This window comes from Ostrea edulis, chromosome 4, assembly GCF_947568905.1.
Source record: "Ostrea edulis chromosome 4, xbOstEdul1.1, whole genome shotgun sequence".
Lineage (NCBI taxonomy): Eukaryota > Metazoa > Mollusca > Bivalvia > Ostreida > Ostreidae > Ostrea > Ostrea edulis.
Window position 1 is genome coordinate 3,944,102 of NC_079167.1, and position 12,068 is coordinate 3,956,169.

At 34.4% G+C, this 12,068-nt stretch overlaps 1 protein-coding gene across 2 annotated transcripts in view; it reads left to right on the plus strand.

Moving 5' to 3' along the window:
- Window positions 1–10,777, plus strand: part of LOC125670423 (WD repeat-containing protein 90-like) — a 37,351-nt gene extending 26,574 nt beyond the window's left edge. For both annotated transcript variants that reach the window (XM_048905576.2, XM_056161641.1), the window contains exons 37-43: window positions 1,405–1,524; window positions 1,636–1,837; window positions 1,945–2,075; window positions 3,611–3,784; window positions 3,890–4,012; window positions 6,932–7,016; window positions 10,308–10,777. In XM_048905576.2, coding sequence (XP_048761533.2) covers window positions 1,405–1,524; window positions 1,636–1,837; window positions 1,945–2,075; window positions 3,611–3,784; window positions 3,890–4,012; window positions 6,932–7,016; window positions 10,308–10,462 — 990 coding nt within the window. In that variant the 3' untranslated portion in view covers window positions 10,463–10,777. The remainder of the gene's footprint in view (window positions 1–1,404; window positions 1,525–1,635; window positions 1,838–1,944; window positions 2,076–3,610; window positions 3,785–3,889; window positions 4,013–6,931; window positions 7,017–10,307) is intronic.
- The last annotated feature ends 1,291 nt before the right edge of the window (window positions 10,778–12,068 follow it).

Here is a 12,068-nt window from a genome sequence, read left to right on the forward strand (position 1 = left end):
GACATATTGAGTTTGCACTTTCTGTCCATCTGTCAGGCCGTCCGTCCGTCTGTCTGTCACAAAATCTTGTGAGCGCTTCTCCTCCTATATGACTTATCCAATAGACTTGAAACTTTTTACAATGCTTCATTGCCATTTGTAGATGTGCATGTTGTCAGGACAGGAGGATCCAATTATTTTCCTATAATTTATAGTGAATCTAAGAGGGGTGGAGGATGTTCAAATAGCTTGTGAACATTTCTCCTCCTATATGGCTTATCTGATAGATTTAAAATTTTGTACAATGCTTTATTGCCATTTGTAGATGTGCATATTGTCGGGACAAGAAGATCCAAATATTTTCTTTAAAGTTACAGTGGATCTAAGAGGGGTGGAGGATGTAAAATAGCTTGTGAACACTTCTCGTATATGGCTTATCTGATAGACTTGAAATTTTCTTCGATACTTCAATGCCATTTGTAGGGACAGGAGGATCCAATTGTTATCCTTAAAGTTATAGTAGATCTGAGAGGTGGAGGGTGTAAAATAGTTTGTGAACACTTCTCCTATGTGGCTTATCGGAGTTCATTAGGGCAATGTTCATGCTCATGCTTTCTCCTCCATATCATGCATTACATTAAGGGGAGGTTTCATTTGGAACACTTCCAATTTGGGGAGCTGAGGAGACATTTGTTTTTCATAAAAACAATCTATAGTTGATGTATATAATTACAGTTTCTTCTCCTCCTACCTCCTCCTGTCCACTCACCTGTTGTTAACTTATACAGTTAGATATATTGTGTATATACATGTACTAAATGTATTCAGATGAGTTGTATAACTCAAGGACAATAAAGAATTTAATTTGTTTTTCATTGAATTAATTAATTGGTTTGAAAATCGTACTGTAAATTTATAGTAGGGTTTTTGATGAATAGGCGTGGTTATAATTACTGACAAGCATGCGGATGACCATTTGATTGATTTTGATTGGATAATGCTTCTAACTTGTATACTTATCTTTCAAATGAAGGATAAAAATTGAAATTCATACCATTTGTAAAGTAATATATTATCAATCAAATAATTCAATTGGACTTACTCAAATAAAATGTACTACTTGGGAGATCGGGACATTTGGGAAACATCTGTATTGGTCCCCATCACAATTAGTGCTAGTTTATTGCAAAGTTGCTTTCTATCATTATCCAGTATAAGATCAACATAAAACTGTGCTCTAGAGTTCATTAGAATCAGTTGCATAGATGTTTGTTGAATTGACTGTTAACTCATTAAAATTGCATTACTTATAGCATTAATTGTCAGCTAACTATGATTTAACTTCAGGAAAATGGGCTATGGTGCATGTCATTTTTGTTATACATTTGTGATCTTTACAGTTTACATGTACATTTATTGTTTTAGATTAACAGTCTCTCATGCTTTGGGAATGAGCATCTGGCCTCCTGTTCAGATGATGGGACATTGAGGCTATGGAATGTTGGCAGCAGAGAGCAGGCTCTACAGTTCCAGGTCCTAAACCAGGTAGGAGCAAATTTATTAAAACACCTTTTACAATCATGAATTCAAAACGTACTCAAACTCAAGGAGGGTGTTTTTGTTTCTTCTATATCCTCATATCTATTGTATTTTCAGAAGTGTACTTGTCTGGCTTTTGCCCCAGGTCAGCTCCCAGCAGCAGATGACTCGAAGGAGAAGATCAAAGTTTGTCTGCCATTTATAGTGGCAGGCTACAGTGATGGCACAGTCAGGATGTTTGATGTGAACAAGGAGGAGATGGTCCTCAAGATGCATCCACATGCTGTCTCTGTCTCTGCCATTAGTTTCTCCTCTGATGGTAGGGGAATCATTTAGTCATTGATTCAAAGACTTCTACAGAAGTGGATTATCTGAGTTGTTTGTAAAAATTTTATTTATTGAGGTGTGATACTTTGATTGTTGTAGGAAGAATGATAATTTCTGGAGGAAGTGATGGGTTGATAGCTGTTAGCAGTCCCACCACAGGAATGACTGTCAGGGTCATCAGCGACCACAAGGGGGCACCGATCACCAACATAGATGTGACCACCAAACAGGTCAGGAATTTTAATCTGAGTAGGCAACTTTAACATATACAAAGTATTTTCGGTTGGGGGGGTTTAATAGGGGACATTTTATTCAGAACACTATTTTCTGTCTATTTTGAATTTCTGTCACTGGAAACAGTTAATTTCATGTGAAGTTATTTTTCCTTCAATTTTCTAAGGCAAAAGCCTTTGTAAAGAAATTGAAGATGTGAGGATTGCAAGGATTTTGATTCCCAACGATTTTCTAAGGACTATTCCAGAAATAAATACATGGGGGGGGTCGGGATGCACCTTTTGTATATACCAAGCACCCATAAAAAAAAATAAAAAATTACCCCATGACCCATCAAATTAATAAACTCATTTTACAATGACCCATCTAATAAAAAAAAAAACTAACCAGACCCACCACAAAAATATTTTTAAAAATGAAAACGGTACAAATCTCGCGAGGTTTTCGGGACAAACATTCTAGTCAATGACGCGGTAATGCCTGTGCGACATTGTATCACAGTAGTTCTGAAGAAACGATGTCACATCAACAATCAAAGGCATCTATGGCGGGAATGTTGGAAAGATTGGGAGTCCAAACGATGCTATTATCATGAAATGGGTATGGATATGTTTTTCCACGAATCGTTCGTTTTCTAATGGAGCCCGCGCCCGGAGGCCTCTATATCACCATCACACCGACTGATAAATATAACGCATCGGTACCCTCGTATAAATCAACTAATTTTATTAGAAAACGGAATACCTATTGGTTTCAAAATATTCCCAAAATCGATGCACTGTAAACTGTAATAATCTACAGAACAGAGTTCGCCGCCATCACGTCCAAAGGGACCCTACTAAACGCGCCTCTAATTTGAAGAGTGCCGTAATGGAAAGTTATGCGCTGCAAAGAGCGACAACTCGAATAGTTCTATGTTACTTCCGATTTCCGATTTCGAAAGCAGCATTTCGAAAGCACATTTTCAATTTTCCCTCCGACGTTTTGTAACCAACACAACAAGAGCGACAATAAAAATATTCTGAAAACTCAACACCCACATGGCACAAAATAAAACAATAGAAACTACCCACTACCCATAATAAATATTTTTTTAACAGTCCAACCACGGACCAATTAAAATATGAAAAAATACGACCACCCATACAAAAAAATATCGTTTGCCGCCCGACCCCCCCATTTGATCATTTCTGGAACAGCCCTAATTTTCTTTGATGTTGAACTGAGTCATTTCTTGGTTTGTCTATCTACCTCTTATGATTGTTTTTAAGCAAGGGTCTTTTATCTTAAATTGTGTGTTTATTAGAGATATTAAATATTGAAAAGTTAATTGATCAGGTAATATATTGCTGAGCTTCATTTATTCATACATTACTAATGAAAGTATGTCACAGCTTGATGATGGCTGATACTACCTTTAATAGTAAATTTCTACAACTGGTGGCATCAATACCATATTAAAAGGTGTATCATGTACCATTTCCAGTACTCTTGTTGCAATATTAACGGAATTTTTTTATGATATATGTAGGAGTTGGATTCCCCAGTGTCTGCTCCTTATTTGTGGTTGGCCACCAGTGCTGATAGGCGTGTTAGTGTCTGGTCATCTGATTGGACTAAGGATTTCTGTGAGCTTGTTGATTGGCTAACTTTCCCTGCCCCAGCCTTTATGCCCGATGGATCTCTGGTTTCCAATAAAAGCAAGGTAAAGTATCTGCACTTTTTTTTAATGGAGTAAGCATGGGTGATTCTGATTAAATCTATTCTTCTCCATTCTCTACACTAATAGCTGCATATATATTACATCTAGAAGTCCCATGAAAAGCTACCAACAACATTAGCCAAATTTTCTACAGAAGAAGATGATGTGTTGGTTTATGTGGGTTATGGAATGCAGAAATGTATCCAGTTTTACAGTTTGTCACAAAGAAAGGTAATTAAAATCCAAAATACCACAATGGGGAAATTGCAATAATAGATACTGGTACATTCTTTTAATTACATTGATTATTTTAAAAAAAAAAAATATCAGAAAGGATGAAGTTTTACTATACTATTGGTCTAAATTTTAGTTCAGAGTAGTAGCGGTAAATTTTGATACATATACGAGGGCTGTTCGATATGTAATGTGTATTGTACGATATCTCAAAAGCATTCAACTCAAATAATGAAATGAACATTACATCCCTTCAAAGTATTCTCCACAGTTTGAAATACATACTTTCAATCTCTGAATCCATTTCTGAAATGCGTCACGGTACGCTGATTTAAGTAGCCATCTGAGGCACTGACTGATGGCTGAGCCAAGGGCTTGTCGGGACTTGTAACGACGACCAGATAAGAACTTTTTAAGTTTTGGAAAAAGGAAAAAGTGGCATGGAGATAGATCTGGAGAGTATGGTGGGTGTGGCAAGACGGTAAACTTCTCTGACTTCAAATATTGCTTCACAAGCTCAGATGTATGTGATGGAGCATTACCATGAAGTAGACGAATCTCGGTAATACCGACCTGTAACATTTTTGCCCTTCAACACCGGAATTTGTACAACTATACTATCACATGAGAAGAATATGCAATAAAGAACCTTCTTTGTGCTTATGGTTCTTTTGGCAACTACAGGCCTTCTACCGTGTTTAGTTAGCCATATTTTGTTTCCAATTTTTCTTACTGGTTTGAAATAGTGAACCCATGTTTCATCACCAGTAACAATGTTTTCAAATTGTCTTTGATTGAATTTGGGAAACATTTTGAGCAATTGCTTAGCGGTTTGTACTCGTACCCATTTTTGGTCATCTGTCAATATATGCGGTATCCATAATCTTTCGTACTTTCAAAATACGCTTTAAAATGAAATGCACCTGCGATAGCGATATGCCAAAGGCTTTGGCAATATCACAAGTCATGTATTTGCCATCACTTTCAATTATTTTCCTAACTTTTGAGACATTTGCCTTGCCTGTTACAGTCACAGGTCGGCCAGATTTTGCTGCATCATTGACGGACTCTGTGCCAGTCAGAAATTTCTTTCTCCACCTACGAACTGTCTCATAAGATACCTTATCAGACCCATAAACTTCCCCCAATTCAGTAAAAATCTGCATTACCAAATGACCAAGATTTGCGCAAACTTTTCTATAAGCTCTAATTTCTTCAATATTCTCAACCCGTTTCCCAACCATTTTTACAACAGTGGTCAACGACTGGCTCTATTGAAATGACTATAAGTTTAAAACTATGTGGAGCTGAAGGCTCGTGTTTATACCATTGGAAAGGTATTGAATAGAGCTATTCAAGAGTATCATCATCCACAAAATCGTACATGTTGAACAGCCCTTGTATAAGCCTATATTTCTCACTCACATGCTCTGGTATTCTAACCTTGATTGTTATAGTGAATGTATGGTTTAATATCTAATGTTCTCTAACGTACAGAAGATGTTAGTTTAGATAACAATTTTGAAAAAAGATAGGTTACAACAGGTATATTTCCTACAACTCTCCAAATTTTTATGAATTTTGGTGTTCAGATGATTTTGCAAAAATTGAAATCACAAAATCTCAAAAAAATTAAAAGTAAAATATTGGCTGTGTTTAAAGGTTTTTATGTTTACAATGATGTATATTTTAAAAATATTGAATTCAGTGGTCAATGAAATAAATTCCCAAATGATAGATCATGGATTGAGAAGATTGAGTGATGAGTAGTAAACTTACAAAAATAGAGTGTGTTATTGAATTCAAAGAGGGTAGAATTTATTTGTTGTATAATTATTATTTGATTTATCAATATGTCTATGTCTGTAACATGTCTTAATCAAATTTTCAATTATGTTTTAATTTGAATAGTTGTTTATTCTACCGAAAAATTGAATTGCATTGCATAGGCCCTTTAAAGGAACTGGTTCACGATTTTTGATAAAAATAATTTTCATTTTTGATGGTAAACATTAAAAATATAACTCATTTAATGTTGACAGCCAAAATTTTGACCCTCTGAATGCAAGAATAAAAGCAAAATTTTGGCCTGAAATCTGTGTTATGGAAACAAAGACTCAAGTCTTTTTATGTATACAAACAAACAAGTGAAATATTGATTTTGTAATATAAAGCATCTTAATTTTGAATAGTCACAAATTTTAACTTTTAAATGACACATTTTACCCCAAAAATGCTTGAAATGCGAAAGATATAATAAAGTTAGATCGATATCCATTTCTTTTAAAAATTTCGTAAACAATAACATACCGCAATCTTTGTTTACAAAACAAATAATAAACTCTCTAAAATGAGCTTCTGTGATAATGTATAACCTTAGTTTTTATGTGAACTCTTTTAAACTCATTAGACAGTAGATTTTGATCATTAAAAGTGAAAAAGAAAATTTTGGGGGAAATCGTGAATCAGTTCCCTTTAAGAAGTGTCTTTCAGTTTTTGAAAGTAAATGAGGTGGTATATGTTAAGCCTCTTCACATCAGCATATTTAATGAATTGTGTTAGCATAAACTGTAGAATTTTAAAGTTCATTATGATTTCAACTCTCATTATCACCACATGTCGTGTTTATGTTACTCTATATGTATACACCAAGATATTCATGTCATAAATTAAGAACATTAAAAGTCTACAGGGAAAGACAGAAAAGTCAACTACTATGTTCTTGGTCAGCAAAAACACAAGTTTCATAGACTTTTGCAGCCTTGTAGTCTTATATTGCTGTTACAAGAATATATGGACAAACTCACTTATAAATGGAAATTGATGAGGGAGATTTCACCTAATTAAAACAAACTGATACACTGTAAATTGATATTTCGTTCTCATACTTTGTGATACAAACTTTTTATTTAACAGGTGATCAGAACAGCCCCTCTTACTCACTGGTCTAGCTGTCTGGATGTAGCAGGTGGAACACCATTACTAGCAGTAGGAGTTAATGGTGAGCATTCTAGTGATAATCGTAATTGTAGACATTGCCTTTTTTTTTTTAGCTCACCTGAGCTGAAAGCTCAAGTGAGCTTTTCTCCAATTTATTTTTGTTAGGCAACAGTCTGTCCATCCATAAACTTTTAATATTTTCGACTTCTTCTCCAGAACCACGGGGCTAATTTTTGCCAAACTTGCCACAAAACATGCTTTGGTAAAGAGGATTCAAATGAAAACCACAGGGCCAATTTTAATCAGACTTGGCACAAATCGTCCTTGAGTTAAGGGGAAGGGGATTCAAGTTTGTTCAAATGAAGGGCCATGCTCCCTTCAAAGGGGAGATAATCAAGAAAAGGCAAAAATAGTGTGGGGTTATTTAATATTTTTCTTAAGAACCACTAGGCCAGAAAAGTCTATATGAATGCTTCCTGACATAGTTTAGATTCAAGTTTGTTCATATCATGGTTCCCGGGGGTAGGATGGGGCCACAATAGGGGATCAAAGTTTTCCATGGTGATATATAGGATAAATCTTTAGAAATCTTCTTCTAAAGAACATGATTAATCATATTAATGTGTCCCAGGTAGTACAGTTAGTTCAAATTGTGGTCCCTGGGGACAGGTAGGATGAGGCCACAATAGGGGATCTAATTTTTACATAGGAATAATCTTTAGACATCAATCAGAAGCTACTGAGTGTATACTGGACTTATCATGGAGAGAAACAATAGGGGTGGATCAAACCTCAAACTCTGCACCAAAATTTATTTTGCAACAGATCACCGGTGCGCTAAAATTAATGTCTTGGCACTTACGTTTGCGTCAAAATATGTATTCACCAAATTTTCTCATTTTACAGTACAAGGGTATATAGGATGATTCTTTAAAAATCTTCTCAAGAACAACAGGGCCATGATTAATCACATTAATATGCAAACATTCCCAGATAGTGCAGATTCAAATCTGTTCATTGTGGTCCCCGGGGATAGGGAGGGGCCATGATAGGGTATCAAAGTTTTACATGGGAATATATAGGAAATATCGTCTTCTCAATAACAACAGGACCATGAATACTCTTATTAGTATGTAAGCATCCCTAGGTAGTGCAGATTGAAGTTTGTTCAAATTATGACCATTCAATTTGAACTATATTTTATTCACAAAGTGAATGGGATTGGACAGCAAGCATAGCCTATTTTAGCCCTCTCCTTAATGACCATTGAGAGGTGGGGGATCAAAGTTTTATATGGGAATATATTGGAATCTTCTCAATTAATGAAAAATTCTTTTCAAGATTAGCAGGACCACACTAAATCATATGAAAATGTGAATGTTCCTCAAAGCTCTGTGGAATCAAATTTTTATTATGCCTCCATGACAAAAGGCTGGGGGGGGGGGTGTACTGTTTTTGTCCTGTTTGTCTGAAACTTGAACAAAATGACTCTTAGATGCCAAATTGTGAGAACATGAACTCGCAAGTGATTTGTTGATCAAAACTTTTTACATGTATTTTACCAATGTAAAATTTTATTTTGTGAGTGATGCTTCTCATTATGTGATAATAAATTCCTTGCATATAATTAGGAATCTACAGTATTTCATATACATGTATGTATTCCTTGTGACAAGACCTTTCTTACACAACTAGGTTAAGGGCTTCCATAGTAAAATGCACAATAATCATAGGGCGAAATTGCACCTCAAATTCAAAGGTATCATTACACTTGTTACGGTTAAAAACCGAAACGATACTACCCATATGTTGACTGTGACTGAGCTAATGTAAATTCCCCTCATGGTAATTTCCCGTGACGTCACTTGAATATCACGTAACACTATTTTTGGAAAACAGCAAGAGGCCCTACTTGTGAACAAAAGTTCAGGTTCATGCGGGTAACCAGCTGAATTTTTATTGATATACTGCTAGAAAAAAATAAAAATGAAAAGTGTTGGGAGCAATTGCATACTCAAACTAAACATGCTATAATTTAACAACATATCAACAGTCATCAGTGAATTATCGGGGTTGTCCACATTCTTATACATATCATATTGTTACTATACAAGACAGAAATTGCTCCCCGCACTTTTCAAACGCATAAATATATCTAGATTATATATCAAAAAAATTCATATTGTTTTTTATAGCAGATGAACCTGAACTTTGTCACTGTTTCTGTAGTATGAGATTATTTATGTACATGAGGGAACTTTTAAACGCATCAGTCATTCAGATTTGGGGCGATTTCAAGGTCACAATATAATATGAATATCACCTTCGTGCATACTATATATTAAAAAGGGAGAATGATTTGATATCATAAAGGAATAATATAAATAAATCATTTGACAAGATATATTTTCACGTATACAGCTTATCACTTGATAACAGCAGTAAATAACGACAAAATATTATGACACTTTCCCCGCGATATAACTATCAGAACATGTACGCTGTGACGTACTTTTTCATTGTGACATCATATGGTGCGCGTTGTCTGTCTGTCCGGACCTTGTAAGCAAAATGGAAAATTAATTGTAAGCTTCAGGATCTTTAATATACTACAACTGGGTACATTTGATTACCATGATGAGAGGAAGATGCCTATTGTTTTTCAAGGTCAAAGTCGTATCAGTTGATAAGAAAACCTTTAGGCAGAATACAAACCGAACTATTGAAGCTAGGGTCTTACAACTTGGTCTATTTAATCACCATGATAAGAGGAAGATGCCTGTTGTTTTTTGAGGTCAAATGTCAAGGTTTTAGTATCAGTTAATAAGAAAACATAGTAGACAGAATATAGACCAAACTATTGGGGCTAGGACCATCAAACTTGGTACCCATACATGTTATAAGCAAGTAATGTAGATTGTTAAAAGGTACATAAATTCAAAGGAAATGGTAATTTATTTTTCAAGAAATATGTAGGCCATTTATGGCACTTTTTGAATCTACCCTAGCTCTTTTTTTCATGGGAATAACTTAAAAGGCTTGAGAAGTTCTCCAGAATGGCAAAGCCATTTTAGTAATCTTGATTTTGAAGCATCCCTATATTGTGTGGATTCAAGTTCAAGAATGCTTGATCCATGAATCTAGGATGGGTCAAAATTTTTCTATGAATAAAGAGGGTGAAAAAAAATCATAAAATATTCTGAAGAACAGCAAGGCCATGGTGACTCAGGCGAGTATTGTGGCCCATGGGCCTCTATCTTTTGTTCTTTTAAACCAGAAAATATGATGACATATACATTATATATATATGTGTGTGTGTGTATATATATTTATAATTTTTGGTTTGTTTCAGAGCGCCTCGTAAAGTTGGTAGATTACTATGAAGGCAGCTTTCAGGATTTTGTGGGTCATTGTGATTCTGTCAGTGTTCTTCAATTTTCCCATGATTCAAAGCATCTGTATTCCATTTCTCATTCAGAAATATTTATTTGGGAGGTCACTGTATGAGATGTGGTGAACATAATTCATTATTTATACTATTGTCAAACTACATGTATTACATGTTTTACAAAAGTGATAAAGTTGTTATATCATTGTTGATGTGCATGTTTTTCTCAATGTTTGAAGGAAATTTCATATTGCTAGACACCAGATGCATTTTACAAATGAATGACTAGTATATTAAACTGATTTATAATTCATTGAATTAGATATGTTGATGTAAAATATGAAACTTTTTGCTATGAAATATGTATTGATATTTATTGTTGAATTACAACCTAGTGTAGTATAACCATGTTTAGAATATAATATAAAACAATAGCCCATGTTTGTCTTATTTATTTCTTCTTCTAATAATACTAGTAGATAATGCAAACTTTGCTTAAAGCTACTAGTAATGAAAAGCAAATAAAATTGTATTGTGTACAGTTCTGTATCAACAGTAAATTAGTACTGGTGTAATCTGGAAGCAGTTTCACATCCTGTACAGTAAATAGTATTGAATTATCAGGATTGGCAAAATACGGACTATTTAATTGGATATACTCCGCCAAACAACAGATGGTACACTGCAGGCAGTTTGTCAGACATTTATCAGTTCCAACTAATTTTTATATTGGTAATGAACTGTCCTTCACAATCAGATCGTGAACTAATATAAAATTTTATTATGGTGCTGAACTTGATACATCTATAAGTATTTGTAACTGCAAACGTTAGGAGTCAAACTGAACCTGATACATCTATAAGTAATTGTAACTGCAAGCTTTAGGAGTCAAACTGAACCTGATACATCTATAAGTATTTGTAACTGCAAACGTTAGGAGTCAAACTGAACTTTGTTGGCAGGTTTACTATATATATTTGTGTGCATTAATTAAAGGATTAACTTGCAATGCATACAATTCCATGGCTGCTTTTGGTAATGGGAAGTTTTGGCTGGGCAGTCGACCGTAAGTAGAATGATTTTGGACTCTGTGCAAGATGTATTGCATAGAAAATTGAAACAAATTTATATATACAATTAATCACTGCTGTGAATCTAGTTCATTTTAGCAACTTTTGCAGGTCAAAAAATAGCATTTGACTCAATTTTGCAACTAAAAAAATCCACCTTTATTTTATTGTACAAAGTATTTCAATTTTGATGGTTACAATGCACCTGGCTCCATGAACATAAACTGAGAATAGACTTGCATAAAAAATTAGATTTGGGATATTTCCAGCTGGTAATATCATCCATGTGTGATTTACTTACATTTTAAATAGCATTTAAAATACGGACTTATCATGAATTTCAATGACTTAAATATCAATATGATATGAATTCCATCAAATTGAAATTTTGACTTCAATTCATTTTTGTATCATGGTCACAAAAGCTGATGGCGGAACTCCAAAAGATCTATTGTGAAGCATTAGCGAACTGCTGAAAAAATTCTCAGTTATAAACATTCTTTGAATCTCCCTACAAAATAAAGGGGAAAAAATTACCATGAAAATTTGCAGATTCCACAGCATCTATTTGTTACAACAAATAATTCCTCATTTTTAGGGAATAAGAGTATTATTTTTGTTGAAATCTGGCATTTTACTAAATCCATAATGGTTT